General features: G+C 44.0%; 2 protein-coding genes across 3 annotated transcripts; one reads left to right on the top strand and one right to left on the bottom strand.

Annotated features, from left to right (window-relative positions):
- The first annotated feature begins 418 nt into the window (after positions 1–418).
- Positions 419–6,651, top strand: LOC307236137 (uncharacterized protein). 2 transcript variants are annotated; one of them, XM_080008439.1, is made up of 4 exons: positions 419–1,467; positions 2,374–2,433; positions 4,169–4,271; positions 6,285–6,651. In XM_080008439.1, the coding sequence occupies exons 1-4, from the start codon at positions 1,249–1,251 to the stop codon at positions 6,647–6,649; spliced, it is 747 nt and encodes a 248-aa protein (XP_079864565.1). In that variant the 5' UTR covers positions 419–1,248; the 3' UTR covers positions 6,650–6,651. The 2 variants fall into 2 exon arrangements, with proteins under 2 accessions (XP_079864565.1, XP_079864564.1); XM_080008438.1 differs by lacking the exon at positions 2,374–2,433.
- A 1,608-nt stretch (positions 6,652–8,259) lies between these two features.
- Positions 8,260–17,058, bottom strand: LOC307235702 (uncharacterized protein). The gene is made up of 7 exons (XM_080007877.1): positions 16,940–17,058; positions 16,555–16,827; positions 13,969–14,262; positions 13,060–13,214; positions 12,248–12,346; positions 11,980–12,024; positions 8,260–10,644 (listed from the first exon to the last, which is right to left on the bottom strand). Exons 1-7 carry the CDS (start codon positions 16,977–16,979, stop codon positions 10,483–10,485), a joined length of 1,068 nt encoding a protein of 355 aa, XP_079864003.1. The 5' UTR covers positions 16,980–17,058; the 3' UTR covers positions 8,260–10,482.
- Between the last annotated feature and the right edge of the window lie 581 nt (positions 17,059–17,639).

Consider the following 17,639-nt stretch of genomic DNA (forward strand, 5'->3'; position numbering starts at 1 on the left):
CCCAAGCCACACCCTCTGTTGTTGTATAAAGACCTCTTGATCAGAAATAAGATTAGACTGGTCTGAACACTGCTTTGGATGCAGTACCGAACCTTTCTCTTTATTCCGCAGAATAAATAATCTTGAATATTCTCAGTTTTGTTTTCTTGTAGCGGCCAGATTAACCTCACCGATCATTGCAGAAGGATTTCTTCTACAGGACTTAAACGTAAACTATCATCCAAATAGCCGACTGATTGAAATGCTCTGCCCTTAAAGTGCAGCCCCCTTTTAATACAACTGACCTGAAAAAAAACAAACAAAAAAACACCCAACCCCACGTCGCGCAAACGCGTCCCCGCCGCGGCCGAACCCAGTGGGCGGGGCCGAGCAGACTGTGGAAAACGCTCCGGGGGAGGGAGCGACTCGGGCTCCGGGAGCTGTGCGAGACGACCCGTCCGCAACAACGCGCTGTTTGTCGTGGCTTTGGGTGCCCGGAGTGCGAGGACTCCCCCACGGCCCGGCGCCCCGCTCCCCAGTAATAGTAACTGACGGAGGCTTTTAAGGAGCCCCGCGTGACGTCATCGCGTTTATCGCCTCTCGTCGACGCGCGGACCAAAACCTGCAGCTTCAACACTCACTTTGTTACCAAAAAGAACTACGTTGGTTTGTTTACCTTTTTTTTTTTTTTTTTTTTTCTCTCTCTCTCTCGCTCCGCAAGTTTTGCTCTTGTGTTTCTCTTACAAAATTTGATTATCGTTTTTTTTTTTTAGCCATTTCAAATGCCGGGCTGTTAGAGCGGGAGTCTACCCGAGATTAGAATTTGGCAAAGCCGCGTGAGTTTATAATTACAACTCTGCGAAGATCCTTTCGGGGGCCGCGGGACCCTGGGGGTGAACACGTGGGGTTTTTTTTTTTGTGTCTTAAGAGTTCGTAATATAGGATTTTATCTCGATCATATCTGATGCGATCCGCGCCGCTGCCCTCGGGTTTCCTTCGCCCGTCTTGAACGCGGTGTGTCATGTTATGTATATATTGAGGAAAACTCGTCACTTTGTGTGAACGCTGTCAACAGGAGCCATTTTTACATTTTGATATATTACCGTCCGGTATCTCTGTGGGAGCACATTGACGACAGGGTGCAGATCATATCCATCAGCGGATCGCACCTCGCATCGCGGATATATATTATTATTATTATTATTATTATTATTATTATTATTAATAATAATAACAATACACATTTTCTATTTTCGTAAATATCAAACGATGCCTTTTTACGAGCGCCTCGGTTCCGCGGCGCCTTGGCTTCGGCTCCCGTCTGTCCTCCTTCTGGCGCTGGGCTGGGCGGCGGGGTGCGCCGGGCAGGCCGTGCCCGTGCCCGCGGCGGCGCTGGACCTCGGCTCCCTGATCACCGGGACCTGCGAGGAGATCCACCGATACGCGGAGAACACCGTGGGGAGGAACGTGGTACAATCTACCATCGAGGTACAAATTTAAAAGAAAACACTTGAGGTGTCACAGGATTGGGGGGCTTCTCTTCCCTACCTGCGTTATCCATCCGTTTCAGCAACCCCCCTCCCCTCACACCTTTATCTTTGTGTGAATATGATTATATTTTCAATCTAATTTAAAGTGGTAATCCGTAAGATTATTTTGTTGAAAAGAATATTCCAATATTTTATGTTTATGCTGTATTTATTGAGCGGACAATACCTTAAACAGACGTTGAATGTATTAGCAGTCTATATGCTGTTTCCATTGCTGGTGGTGGGGTCCGCCACACGTGGGAAGGGACAGGCAGCTGCGCCTTATTTGATAAAGCGGTGTAGGTAGTTGTGGTCAGTAAACTGTTACTATTGATAAACATCAAAAAAAAAATCTGCAAGTGACCATGAATAAGAAATCAATGGATCAGAAGAAGGTGTACTTTTGGGAAAATAATTTGACCGTCCTAGAGCAAAGACGATCGTAAACTCAAAAAACAACACTAAAAAAGTTGCACTTTTGACTGGACCCAAAGCATAATAAACCCTTAAACACACACACACACACACACATACACACACACAGGATCGTATGGATTGCCACTCTAATGTAATTTAACTCTGTGGGGCCGCTCCACCACTATTCTTGGGCATTGCTTAACCTTGTATCCAATAACTAATTTTACCTCTCCAATCCTTCTCTGTCCTTTTTTCTATTTTCTCCCTTACACCCCACTACCGCTTCACCCCCTTGTGCTTCGGAGCCGCCACTCGATAATCTTTCCCTTGATCCCCCACCCCCCTCTCCCCATCTTCCCTGCCCTAATTTCCTGTCATGCTTAAATACCCATGCACCGGCTGTCTCCACTGCCACTCTTCTGTGCCACCCTGGCTCCCTTTTCCTCAGAGTGCTGTGTTGTGTCTAGAGTCAATGCTTGGTCAGGAGAACTTCTATGCGATGGCCATGGTAAGGAGAAAAAAAAAAATCCTGGGTGCTTCCATTTAATCTGGGGATGGGCAGTTGTGTGCCACCGAGGGCCAAAACGTACGCAGCTTTCTCGTACCCTTTGGACCCTCGGTGGCTCATGCTTGCCCACCCCGGATTACTCTAACCCGTCATAACGCGACATGGTCCCTCAAACAAAGCCCTCCCACGAGTGACTCTGTTTGGCCCATGTCAACCCATAGTAGTTTCATCATCACTAAACGGTTACTCGTCGTAGATGATTTAGAAGATTTTAAACGAAGACAGTAACTATGTGGATTTGTCTTTTTTTTTTTTTTTGCGGCTTTGGACTTCTAGTGACTTTGGCACGTTGGGACGGACAGACCCAACAAGTTGCAAATCGCCATCCCACGTGCTTCTGGGTCGCGCGCTGACGCGTATCGACAGATGTATATCGGTCCGGCATGCTCGAGAGCGCTCGCGACAGGGTCTCACCCCCACGAGCAACAGGTGCAGCAGCTACGCGTCTCACTCACTGCTTTACCTACCCTTGAACCCCGTCAAGTCAAGGAGGCCAGTGAAGCAGTTGATCTGAAGGAGACTCAAGGAGCTTTTTCTGCTTCTTAGGGGAAACACAGCCTCGCTGTCTCCCTTAAACACACACAAAAGGACAAACATTTCCTAGGGTTATTGATACAGTTTTGTGACCGCCGGCACCAAAACCCCGGCGTCTTTCTCTATTTGGGCCTGTAAGCGCAGTTAAATTGCGGCGGTTTAGCAAGTTATATAACAGGCAGAAATATGATCAGGGATGAGGGTGTGAAAAAACTGACAAGTCGTGTTTTTGTTTTTTTTTAATAGTAGAGGCCGTGTAGAAAGCCATGATATGTGAAGTATGACCTTTCTATTGATTTATTGCTATCAGTGGCTTCAGTGTCAGTTTTTAATGCAGTGATGGTAGGATATGGATAGATACTTTATTGACTTTAGTGGAAATCGCAGTGTCCCAGCAGCTCACATGAAAAATAAGCAGTAATAATAATAACATAATAAGAAGACAAATGGAAAAAGAATATCAATATGCAATAAACCTGATTACATGAAAAAATCGCAATATACAGTGTAGCTAAGGATTAACTTAAGATAGAAACACATGGCATGTACAGTCAACAATAAACTTGACCCTTTGTCACTATTATTCATTTTTTCAATCCACTTTAAAGTGGTAATCTGTAAGATTGTTTTGTTGAAAAATAATTTAACATTTGATTGTTTATGCCTTATAAATTGAACTGCCACTATCCAAGAAACAGCCATTCAATGTATTTGCGCTCTATATGCTGTTTCAGTTGTTGGTGGCAAGGGTCTGCCACGTTCTAGAAGTGATAGGGTAGCCACGGTGAATTTGATAAAGCAGTGTAGCTAGTTGTGCTCAGTAAATTATATGGATATCGATGTGGGAGAAAAATAAAATGTTGCGATTTTGAATTGATTATAAAAATGGGCTCTTAGAATAACCTAACCTAAGCATAATAAGCAGAGGAATCAACAATTGTCAAGCAGAAATGGCAATGTACACTAACCTAGAATTAACTAGAAGATAGGACACATATTCCTATATTCGAAACATTCGGTATATAATGCAGTAGCCATGCATTAAAGCGTATATATAGTATTGTGTTTTTCCAAGTTGTTCTGAGTTTTTGAATCTAAAACGCTGCTTCTCTGCCCCCGTCCCCCCTTCCTCGCCCTTAAGTTTATGCAGATGGTTATCCAGTTCTTGGCTGAAGGAGCTGCGAGCGGCCTGAATGTCATCGCCGTTTACGTCACAGAAATCCTCAGGGTCACAGGGATTGATGGTGGGTTACAGTGTGTGTGTGTGTGTGTGTGTGTGTGTGTGTGTGTGTGTTTGTACGTGTGCTATGTCTACGCTGGAGGTGCGTGCCGCACAATAACTCAGAATTAATGAATGCTTCCTCATTATTAATAGAAAAATAGACGCAGCCCCCTTCTACGTTCACTCACCGGTGAAGCAAATAGAATACAGGGTTGTGTAATGATCAGCGCCAGTGAAAATATGTTGTCCTGCTCCCCATTGACTTGTACCGCCGCTCCCTTTTCTCCTCCGTGCGGCTTCCTAGGTGTGTCTTACTCTTCCAGTTTGCTTATGTTAAAAAAAAAAAAAAAATGTCACAGACATTTCTCTGCCTGGGGAAATGGGACCTGCTGGGACAAAGTTTGTGTTTGTACTAGAAAACGACATTCTGTACCATAACCACTTTTCACACATAGTTCCCGGGAAATTACAGGTAACCTTTCATGCATCGCTCGTGATTTTCACTTTTCACGCATGCAGCTACATTTAGGAACGTTTCCGTCTTGCGCCTTTTCACACATGCCGTTGCAATGCAGGAATAGATGAGGCAAGGGACAGTCCAGCGGATGGCGGTAATGTAACAATTATGGATGCCAACCATCATAAAAGTCAACAGAGTTGTACGCGGCGTAAGACGTCTCTTATTATTTTCAGGAACATGGCGGGTGAGGAGTTGTTGTTGTCCAGTGCCAATGTTCATCTGATGTATTTAATATTCAACAAGTTTGCGAGACAAGTAATGTCTTTTCGTGATCTACTTGAATCTGAAACATGCATTCGATACATTAAAAGCGTTGGATGTTGAACTGGACAGAAGTAGAGACAAATTCAAATGAAAGAACTTGTGTTGCTTGTTTGTAATCAAATCACCTGCCAAAGCATCGGCAAGGCAACTGCGAACTGGATGGATTCAAACGCGTCATCAGTGGAATTCTTGTGATTGGTTCGCTCGCTCCACGTGAAAGCGTCTTTCGTCAGATGGACGTAACCCTTTACGTGCTTGTCCCGGCAATGCTACTGCTTTCATTCACTTACTTCATTCACTTTGTTACTTCGGTCTTGAGGTGGGAAATTGGCGGTGCAGATTTCCCTGAATATTGATCCCTGTTCTCATTCACCCCTGACATCATGCAGGAAATGTTCCTGACTGCATGTGTAAAAGGGACTTAAGGGGGATATGCAGTTAAATGCCAGAGGGTACCACCAGTTCTAAATCCTTGTACATTTTCATAAGCAAGCAGCTTGTCTTTGTAACTGTTGGTGCATTGTAGTACAAACAGACAAGTAGCAAAGAAATACTAAAAACACAATATATACAAAATGTGCTCTTGGCACACCAGATAAAGATTCAAAAATGGGCAATGATAGGATCTAAGCCAGAGGTAAGACTGGCTATAAATATGAATATAGGTGGATATTTAGAATTTTAGAATATAGTGAGGACAAGGTTAATAATGGATGGGTTTGTCTGTTATTACAGTGTTATTACAGTATATTGCACACTATACAGTCCCAGGGGCTGGTCAGAAAACATACTTGACATTGACCTCGACCACATTTAATTTATTACATGTCAATTATTTTGTCTTCTGTGCTTTTCTTAATCAATTTCTTAATTCTGAATGCATTATTTTACTTTGTTCTGCCTTTTCCAAGTTACAATGTGTCCTTTTGGTTTCCGTTTTCTATCTATGACTAATTGTTAGTTTTACATTGGCTTTTGAGTTAAATAAGCAAAAAAAGAAAAACCCCAAAAATTGTGTCCAAGTATTTGAATAATACAATGCTTATGGGACATGAAGACTGTTCATATTGCATGGTAACAAACACTATCATTGAAATAGGACATAATCAAGTATTGGAAAAAATTTGATTGGGGGGGGGGTCACAATTTAACTGGCCCAGGCTATGTAACGATGCATTTTTGTAGAATTGGAAAACAATTCAATGTTCTTATCGTTTCGTCCCTTTTTCGTCCCGTCCGCCCCGCCCTCAGTCCCACTGCCATTCCCCCGCTTCACTCCGGAGGGGGTGACCTCCGTGGCCCAGTGGGGGCTGCTGGCTCTCCTCGGCTACTGGGTGCTGACGGTGGCGCTGCGCCTGCTGATCGGCGTCCTGCGCAGGGTGTTCTGGGTGCTGAAGATGGTGGCGGCGCTCTGGCTCTTCGGCCTCATCGTGAGCGACGGCGGTGCGCCGGCAGACACCACGGCGGTGCGGCTGGGAAGCCTGGTGCTCGGCTGCGCCCTCCTGAGCCTCGCCGGCCCCGGCTCCGGCTCGGAAAAGACTGCAGCGGTGGACAACCGTCTGAGCGACCTGGAGGGACGGCTGAGGGCAGTGGAGCGGAGGAAGGAGGACGAGTGAAGGGAGGGATGAAGGGAGAGGGTGGGTGTCGCTGGATGGGGCAGTGGGTGTGTGTGGTTTTCTATGTGTGCTGTCGGTTTGTTCCGGACAGGAAATAAAAACTTTGAAAAGTAACACTTTTCTGCTTGGTTCCAAAATACTTGGAATACGAATGAACGGACGGAGGATGTGTGGTTACTCCATAGGCAGCTGTGGCCGTTTAAGCACCTTTGAACTGTTTTTAAGTCAAAAGGAAGAGGTAACAGAAGTAAAATGGAGATGGCAAGGCCTCCACAAGTCGGGGTTCATGGTTTACATTAAACAGATTAGGCCTAATCTTAGACTACATCATACTTTCAATCTGGATGAACTGAAATGGCCTTTCTCAGTCATGGTTTTAAATAGTCTCAGACTCGCCCTAGTCTTGGTTTAAAAAAAACAAAACTGAAGGAAGGTTAGAATTAATCCAGGGCTAAGTGAAGGCTTAAATTAAACCTGGCCAGAGGCAGGTTTATTTTTGGATTAATAGACGACGTGGCCTCCAGGTCGACCAGGTTGATCTGGACAAAGACCAAGACCAGACAGGAGGAGATGACTAGTCCGTCATCACCTTAGTCTAGTACGTCCTAGTCCAGAACTAATTCATCTCAAATTAAACGTCTCAGAAAAGCTTTTTTAAAATTCTGGATTAATTTGAGGAGGGTTAGTTTAGTCCTGCTTTGGATAAGCCCTGTCTGCAAAACTGCCCCTTCATCAACGTACATTTTTTTAAGATAGTCCAGACTATTGAGTCAGAATTAACAACAAGAATTACATTACATTAAGCAGACGCTTTTATCCAAAGCGACTTACAATTATTTGAATACTGATGGATGCAGCCATCAGGAGCAATTAGGGGTTAAGTGTCTTGCTCAAGGACACTACAGCATGCTAGCAGGAGGAGCCTGGGATTGAACCAGCAACTTTTAGATTACTAGATGACCCCCCCCCAAGAATGTTTGCCTTCCTTTGCTACCAAGAAAAGGCAAAAATGGCTGACTTGCATTTTGGCTCAACGCAAATTAAACAGTTGACAAATTCAGGTGACAATTCTATGATGATCTGCTTTTTCATGGCATAACCTATATTGAAAATGACTTTTCTTCAGATTGCAAACTGGAAATATGTTAGCTTTGGAAGTGCCCATATTGTGTTTTCCAGAAGTATAAAGACACCTGACGACTTTCCTTAATCCATACAGAGCTGGTTGAATGAGCCCGACTTTAAAGTTGATCGAGGATTACTCGATCTAGGTACTAGAGGAGAAATGAGGATGCACGGGTGGAATTTGGAAAGTAAATTGAAAATAAAATATATATTTTTTTAGCTGGAATGGAAGTTTAGTGCAACTGGATTAAGCACTAAATCTTGATTTAAACAAGTCGCAAAACACATCCTGACGGTGCTTGGACAGACACTTTTGTCATCTCAAAGTTGACCTCTCAGGTTCATTTTGTTCTGCGAAGTCCACTCTTTATGACTTGGAGAATGACCTTGCAGTTGGAGAAGTGGGAACGTTGAAGTTTTGAGGATCGCATTTCAATCCGTCACACCCTGCGGACAGACTACTCACAGGAGGCGATACTGAACGTCTGAAACATTTTAATGCAGTCAACATTGACAGTTAAGTTACAAAATGCACGGCCTCGAATGTGTTTTTCCTGAAAACATTCTGTGTTAGCGTTAACAATCACAGTGCACTTGATATGTGCACGTTCTAGAGTTTCATATTCACATGACAAGACACATTCATAAATACACAAAGTTTGTGAATAATACTGACATTGATAATGTAGTTCAAGGGAATTTTCACCACAGTAAGTAAATAAAGTGATGCACGACTCGCATGTGATTCGTTCGCCGTGAACTAATCTTTCAAACGACCGGAAGAGTTTGGAGTCACTCCGGCAAAGGAGTCGTCGGTAACTGCAGCCAGACACACAACCTCAATTTGAGAATGAAAAGAGCGACGTGCCCCAACATGCTCCTCGAGTTTAGATCTTCATCTTGCAAACTAATTATATTTACTGAGGACCTAATCAATGTGGATAACAAGGAATTTCGCATAATTCATGTTGTATGTGACTGATCAACACTTTGCATTCTACCACAATAAATCATTGCGACAAAAGCAAAAATGTATATTTCTGAGATTCACATTTGGCAATTCTCTGCCAAAATAAATAATTTGGAGACAATGGGGCAACAAGAAGGATCCACAGTTCGCTCCTTCCACTGAAATCAAAAATTGTATGATTTTCTTTTGCAAGAATTTCGCGTTGAGCAGAGCCGACCAACTTTTTTTTACCGAGTCGCCCGTCAGGAACGAATCTAAGGAAAACAAAAACCTGTCATCACCAAACCGGAGTGCATTTGGCAGACAGCGCCACCATAGTCAACCAGACACACAGACAGTGCAGTTAAAATTCACTATTGGCAGATTAATGGAGGCAGTTGACATAAAGGCAACAAGGGGGACGTAAAAACACACCCACTGCACCCATTTTTTTTTTTACTAACTTGTTAGTTCCGCCCATAATGGTCCAGCATGTTAAAAAGCCTTGAAAAAGGTTCAACGCAGTACAACAATAAAAGTAGGCACACAGGGAGCACCTTGCTTAGACACTTGGTGAGGTAGAAGTGTAACAGTTTTCCGAAACGCGCTAAAGGTGTCCACACACCGTGCGATCTATACAGTCTATTGAGTCAATAATTCGGAATAATTCACGCTGGCCAATCATCATTTATGATAGACAAACGGGTCCATTGTGGAGATTCTTAGTCTGATATGGGCCAAAAATCGCTGTGTGTAAAGCCGTGAACGTAACCCTTAAAAGACCACCCAAAACATTTGACCTGGACACGACACTTCCTCGCCCACGGCGATAGTTTCTGATGAAAATTGCAAATCAATTGCTCCAGTTCAGCGTCCAGCCCTGGTATTGACATGACCTGCTAGCCTATAAATGACGATGACGATGATGATGAGCCATTTTGATGCTCGACCAAAGCCATCGGTACCAGATATATCGTGGTAAAAAAACAAATCAGGCTAAAATATTGAGAATCTGTTACTTGCGTATTGATAAGCCAGACAGGGAAGAGACCTTCGATGTGGCGTAATGTACAATTACTGATATTTCATTACACTGTCCACATGAAGACAAACAGTTTAAGCACCGAAGATAGTGACAGACTTGAAAGTGGCCATTTTAGTTACAAACAACCTGAGATGGTCGGAATGCTATTGTAAAGCATTGATCAGAGATGATTGCCACGGTTGGAAAAAACATATAAATTTTTTTTTCTTTAACTGCACAGTGGCGGTTCTTTATAAAAAAAGACTCATAAAACGTTGTCTGGCCCGTGAAGGCAATTGTGACCGAAGTGAGATTTCCAGTTGAGCTATGCTACATCCTATCCTAGTGTTTGCATGTGTACAGTATAACAACAGCAGCGTAGGAAAACTAGTATGAGATGTTGCACAACAGTTCCGTAGATATGGCTAAACACAACATGAGCTTTCAAACACAAACAACAAAGGGATGGGCTGCATGTGTGGTCACGTAACATAAGTCATAACAACATAACTTACATTTTCCGCATAACTCGTCACGTGAACTACAATTGGATGATTACCTGAAGAGCTATAGTGCTCATAAGCATGGCACATTATGGTAATTCGAGTTCCCGGAATATTATACCTATATCCTGTGATTTCTCGCCGAGGCTCCGAACGCCACGCTGCGTCTGTGTATTATTTTTTCCCCCCCGGGTCTTCCTACATCGCTACATGGGACTCGCCACCCGGGACTCTAAAGGAAGTTCAGTTTGTCCGAGGTGTAGACACTTCCGCAGGTGCTTCCGGGGGAGAGGGGGAAAGTGTTGGCGAAGTGGAAACCCTTCAGCTCGAAGCGGGGCTCGGCGTCGAGGTTGGGGGCTCGGGTGTCCGAGTCGAGAGAGGGACCTTGAGGGGCCTGGGAGGAAGAAGCAAAATCAAGACAAAGGGCGTATGGAAGTTTAGTTTAGTTTAAGTTCCCACGTGAACGCAGGCCTGCCTCCAAGGGGAGGTCTGTTGAAATTGCCCTTTCAAAGTCTCACTGTGAGATACGGGAGCCACGTTGCGATGCCACTTGGAAAAATCAAGTTCGGAGGTTATCGACGAAGATCTTTCGGGAATAGCTTCTTGGAGTTGAACACCTGTGCCATGTCCACACATATGCTGCGTTTTTAGGTCAAGCGATTTTTTTTTTTTTTTTTTTTTGATAAAGTTTTATGTCATGTTAAGGCTTGGCGTGCTTGTGTGACCGTTTTAAATTGTTTTGATTTCTTCTAAAACACTGTTGGTGGGGACAGGATTTTATTCTAAATGGAGGGGGAGGGGGAAAATGTGTTTTCAGAAATATCGCTATACAGTACGTGTGAACGAGACCTAAGAGCTTGCAAGTTATTTTTTGTTTGTTTTTAAGTTGTCTCCAATTTGTACCTTGACACGGTGAAATAATGGAGAAGCTGGCCATTAAGCAGCAGATTTTGCAATTCTTCAGTGCAATAGTTTCAATGGTCCATATTGGATTGCAGTGCATGGACACAGTCGTTTTTCATTATTTTTCTTAAATTTGTTTAAAGCAGCACTATGTAACTTTTGGTATTTGGCGCCCCTACAGTTTCTGAGTGCAATTGCAGTTGTACGCCTCTCGTAAAACTTGGTCCAGTGTCCAAAAATAATTTATTTTACCGGACAAATCTGAGCATTATTGGACATGTTTCATTAACACTCTGTTACAAACGCAGATATAATGTACACCCAGGTTACAGCGCCCCTTGCACGGACCTCGCCACTTCTCCCCGCGGGGAGAGAGGGCACGAGGAAGAACCCCTGCTACTGGTGCAGGTACCAAATGTGCTCAGCCTGGCAGATCAACTCGCACGCACCAGTCGGAGGGTGAAACAAACCCGGTGGCGCAGCAAAAATGGGAGCCTGGCTGAGGTGAGGTGAGGTGAGGTGGCAACCCAGCCCTGCTGGAGCCGGGTGGACAACTGTCTCGCCCACGCCATCGGGGAGGTGGGGAGTTTAGTGTGAGCATTATTACCGGACATTTTGACTGGCAAGTTTATACTTTTCTATTTTTTTATTTTACCAGGCAAAAACACGGTAATTACCAGCTAACGGAAACCCTGAGCCAAACGTCAAGAAAGTGATGTCGTGCCGTAAGGCGTGACTCACTTTTTCCGCGGTTTTGACCCCGAACACAGAAGTTACAGAGTGCAAGAACATGAGTTCTGAGGGGGTGGGCGGGATTGGTCCTTACCTGAGCTGAGGAGGCAGGGACGTTGATGGAGGCAGGATTGTACACCTACACAAAAGGATTCACACATTTAAGGAAAAGAGGGAGACAAGAGTAATGTGAACTAGTCTCCTGGGATTTTGGTTATCGTGATATAGGTAAATGTCTTTTCCTGGTCTTTAAGGCTGCATTACACTAAAACACACACACACACACACACACACACACACACACACACACACACACACACACACACACACACACACACACCCATTCTGGTGACCGTACTCACCAGTGAGCTGTGGGTGGGACGAGGGGCCTGGTAGGAAGTGGTCGGGAAAAGGGGCTGAGTTGGCTCCGAATACCTGGGTCCAGGCGGCTCGGAGACACACTGGAGCATATTTGTTAAAATAACATGTTATAAAAACATAGAGATAGGTTGTTTGAACGATATAGTAGATCAGGGCCCACACTTTTCGGCTTGCGAGCTACTTTTAAGATGACCAGGTCCAAATGATCCACCTGCATTAAAAAATGCTAAATATATTTATTTATATATATACACTGAGTATACTTTATATATACAATATATGCTGGCGTACCTTGCATAACTGCATGAACCCTTACGACACAATACAATAAAATACATTTATGGTCACTACCTTATCTGGTGACTTGCACTGGATAGAGTCGGCCAGGGTTGCATAGTCTGGACAGTAGCAGCTGGTAGCCAGCCTCAAGCAGGCTTCCAAATGATCATCAGTCATGGTGGAACGCTATTTGCACTTAATAATCTTCAGGTGGGAAAAGGCTGACTGGCATAAATAAGTAGAGCCGAATAATGCAGTCAAGGAGGTAGCACATTTCCTCGTGTTTGGGTACTTTTACTCTGTGAGTAAGTTCCAAAACTGTCCATGAGCCCTGGACTTCAGCTGAATGTCAGCCTGTAGTGTCAACATCTCATCCTACACTGCAGACGAGTTCAGGTGAAACAGTGTTGCAGTTTTTCATGCAGAATCAACCTCAATATCTTCGAACCATCAATATCTTATCTGCGATCGACGTATTGGGCACCCCTGTAGTAGATATATAGGGGAGTGGTACCTCGCGGAGAGCAGGCGCCTCCGTGTTCGTGTGGCGAGGTTCGTCTTTCTTGGACACGCTCTTCCTGCAGCAGCACCTCTTAACACAGCAGCAGCATAAGCCCGACAAGATGACACTGACAGCGGTGCCGAGGTAAGACAAAACCGGAACGGGTGCTAGAAAGAGTAGGGGAGTGTAGAGAAAGAAAAAAGGTTGGATTGTACCAATTACAACATACATTATTATTATTATTATTATTATTATTAATAATAATAATAATAATAATAATAATAACAATATGTACAAAATAAATAATAAAAATAACGATAATAATTACATTAAGCAGACGCTTTTATCCAAAGCGACTTACAATTATTCAAACACCGACGGACGCAGCCATCAGGAGCAATTAGGGGTTAAGTGTCTTGCTCAAGGACACTACAGCATGCTAGCAGGAGGAGCCTGGGATCGAACCAGCAACCTTTAGATTGCTAGACGACCAGCTCTACCTCCTGATTGCTGTTACCACACCAATACGTTAGTAATATAAAGGCTCTTTATATGGAAGAATTTAAACTATAATCATATTCTTATTTTTTATTGTTTATCATTATCATAAATAAATATAAACAAATACATATATAAAAATTAAATCAATGAAAATAAAATAAAAAATATTTTATTAATATTAATAAAATATTATATAATTATATATTAGCAATAATATTACATACTAATAAATATATATCTAATAAATTAATAGTATTATAAATATTATAAAAATGTATAATTGATATTGATTGTTTATCATTGGGTTATTTTTATATAGCCATATTTTATTGTTTAGTGTTGACAAAAAGTATTGCTGACACACATCCACATTTATTCTTCCGTTTGAGACAACACGCGTCCTGCTAGGTCATGACTCACCTGTCACCACGAGGTTAATGTCCAGGGCCAGGTTGTAGTCCAGGTCGTAAAGCTTGAAGTGACCCGTGTCAGAGGTCTTTAAATCATATAAATTTAAATTAAAAGAGGGTGCGTGGTAGTCTGAGTTCAATACAAGTCTCTGGCCGAAATAATCGTCGAGTAGTTCTCCCCCCCGGAAAACTTCCAAGTCCAGGCCGTCGTCGTTGGAGAACACGAGGAGGCACAAGGCTGAATCCATAGGAAAGTTGATGACCATATTTTCGGTGACCGACTTGTTGAAAGACTCCTTGTATTCTGGTTGAGAGAGGATGGGGTTATTTCCGTTCAAAAAATTCTGTGTGTGGTGAGGGTCAAGAGGATATTTTAGACGCAAAGTGACCAGTGGCTTAGAGCAGTGATTCTCAACCTTTATATTTTGGACAAATGAAGGACCCTCAATTTGATAAGCATTAGGCCACAGACCCCCTGGTTGATAAGATCTTTACAGAAAATAGCTCTTGTGTTGGAAGATCAAAATAGCTAGGCTGTACAAATTCATCGGTTTCAACCCAAACACCAGCTATGCATTCATCAGAAAAAGCTCAAGTTTCACAATGAAAGTGAGTGCTATTAGTGGCCATTAGGCCACAGACCCACTTTGATAAGATTGCCTATGTGACACCGAGCTGCATAGATTTTTATGGTTAGACATGATTTCGCCCAAAATGTCATACCTGTCTATACCAGTGTTTTTCAACCACAGTGCCAAACAACCCACCTATGTGAGATGGACAGGTATGCAGCAAAAATCTCTTAAATTCCACTGTAAAAAAAAAAAAAAGAAAAGTTTTTTAAAGAGGACCTGTTATGAAAAACTCACTTTTTCAGTGCTTGTGCACATACACTTGGGTCTCTGATGGGCCCGCTAATGCCATGGGCACACTACACAACTTTCTATCTTGTGATCAGGAATCTTGAAGTTGTTGTGGTTTGCCCACTACATGACAGGGGTCACACATAACAACTTAACCCACCTGAACGAGTCCAATGAGGCTGTCAGGTTTCCAAACGACGTTTTGTCACGAAAACACACACGAGAATTGACACCGGAAATGATGTAGGACAGGATTATTTATTTTTATTATATTCATGATCACTGTAAAAAAAAAATTAATAAAAGCAGAATTTAAATAAGAAATGTATTAAAAACCTAGAGAAGAAAAGTAAAATAGGTATGTTGTGTGTTTCGGGCTGCTGCGTGCACTCCCGTTTCTCCGTATCAACTCCTCGTCATCAACCCGTGTCTGCTCTCATTGGCTATAGCTCGTTGTGTCATTCCCGACACGACCAGATATTAAACCTGCTTGATATCTCACTGGCGTCTGCGAGCCATTGGCGAGCACTTGGCTAGCAGTCAGAACGCGTTGGGAGCAGTTTACACCACACGCTCGTTGCTCACAGGAGCGCGCTATGATTTTCCTCCGATCTGGGGCTCTGCTCGGCAAACTCCAAAAACCTGTTGGCGAGTGGAAATCAGGCCAGAATCACGTAGACTGAACTCAGCAAAACACACAAACTGTGAAATAAACCAACCAAGTCTGTTTTTTTGAGAGCTGCGTGTTTAGGAAAACGTGTGTTTCAACAAGCTGTTCAGTTTTGTGTCTCAGTCCTACATCACATTGAGACACAGAATTAGAGCCGCCCCCCATTGGCCAACTCCACCCATGGCTGGAGCGCCAACGGACCCGCCAACATCTAAGCTAAGAGCTAAGCATGGGATCTGCTCTGTTGGCTTACAGACCAGCATAAATCTTTTAAAAGAAAGGGGAATTAATACCAACTGTCTGTGACAAAACTGCAGATGAAGGAAATGTAAGTTTTAAAAAAATGATTATATATTGCCTGTTACATTGACAGTACGCTGCGCCTGCTCGCGCGATCCATATGAATCAGAATCTGAACAAACTTTTAGAATTACGCCTCATAAGCTCTAATATGAGTGGAAAATATAGCCAATGGATTGCTTATTTCTTAAGGTGAAATCAGTGAATGTTTACGTACTTCATACAAGGGACTCACAGAACGAGGGCAAAAAGTTCCGGAGTGGGCGTGGGGAGCAGAGACACACACACACACACACACACACACACACACACACACACACACACACACACACACACACACACACACACACAGAAACACAGCGTTAAGAACAAGAGGGGTTTTGAGGCACGTTCCAATGGCTAGAATGCATACTCTGAGTGGAATTTTTTTAGCAAAAAAAAGGTTCAAAGACATGTTTTGGGGACCTCAGAGACCAATTTTAATGGGACTAAGCTGTTGTGACACAAGATTAAAACTGGCTAACAATCAGCTCCAGCCCAAATAGCAGCTCTGTGTTAATAATAATAATAATAATAATTTTCCAAAAAGTTTTGGAAACACGGGTCTTGTTTTACTATTGATCGTTGTTGTTGTTTTGAACCCCCGAACGACCCCTGGGCGCGTCACCGGACCCCAGGTTGAGAATCACTGACACGCAACAAGGGAATGGCATCGCAGGCACAGAAAGAGAAGAAGGAATAAATGATCGGATCGAGTTATTACCGCTCACGACGATGGTCTGTGCGACCAGCGCTCTCCCTCCTCTCTGACTCACGGTGTATGTTCCGCTCTGGTCCTGGGTCAGTTTGTAGAACTCCCAGGCGGTGCCGGTGAAGTGGCCATTGCTCGATCGGGACTGGGCGTCTTTCCGCCTCCACAGGGACACGGCGTCGCCGTCCACGGGTTTAAACACCAGACGCTCCCCGTTTTCGGGTATCTGCAGAGTGTGACTATTCCCGTAATTCAGATACCTTACCCCGTCGCCGTCGCAGAGGCCTGCGTAGGAAATCAACACGTTTAGGGAGGGGAAGTGGGATCTTGGCATCATTAGCTTTTAAACGTGGTGACCACGCGTGCCAGAGCACGGCTGGACGGTTGAAACACTCACCCGCGCACATGCAGACACTGAGCAATATGAAGAGAATCATCGTCGTCTACGCGTTTCCCTGACGTGAAAACGACAAAAACAAAACGTCAACTGCGGGCAGTCCGGCAAACCACGACAGCCAACCGCTGCGCTCATGGCGTCATGCTGCGTTTCGCTCAGCTCGAAACTCCGGCGATCCCACTTGGGAATGTGCAAAGGAATGGCAGCTGTCGTTGAGGTTTCGCGTGTACATCGTTCGGGCCCGAGTTTGGCGAGATAACAGGGCTGGCGTGACGACAACACAGCGGCAACGTACCGTCCCCGGGGAACAAAATTCCCTTTTGCACGTTTTTTTTTTTTTTTTTAAATCGCGAAACACGTCTAACTTGGGATCCACGTCGTGTTACACGCGTTCCGTACCGTGTAGGATTCACTGGCTCGCCAGGCAAACGTTTGTTGCCGGCGCCCATTGTTTTCCCGAACAGAGGCAATAAAACACGTGTGGACGTGGGGATTGTCTGCAGCGAATTCCGAGTCGGACTTGAATTCAGCATTACGACGACACAAACTACCGCTTGAGCTGAAGTGGGCGTGTCTACCGTCAAAGGCTGGGCCGGTTTTGTTACCGAGAGAACAACAGCTGCAAAGCGCCATCCTTCCCTGGTTCCTGTTTTTTTTCCAGGCCGATCTCCCGTTGTAGACGGAACGCCCACCCGCAGAC

This window comes from Zeus faber (assembly GCF_960531495.2).
Source record: "Zeus faber genome assembly, chromosome: 10".
NCBI lineage: Eukaryota > Metazoa > Chordata > Actinopteri > Zeiformes > Zeidae > Zeus > Zeus faber.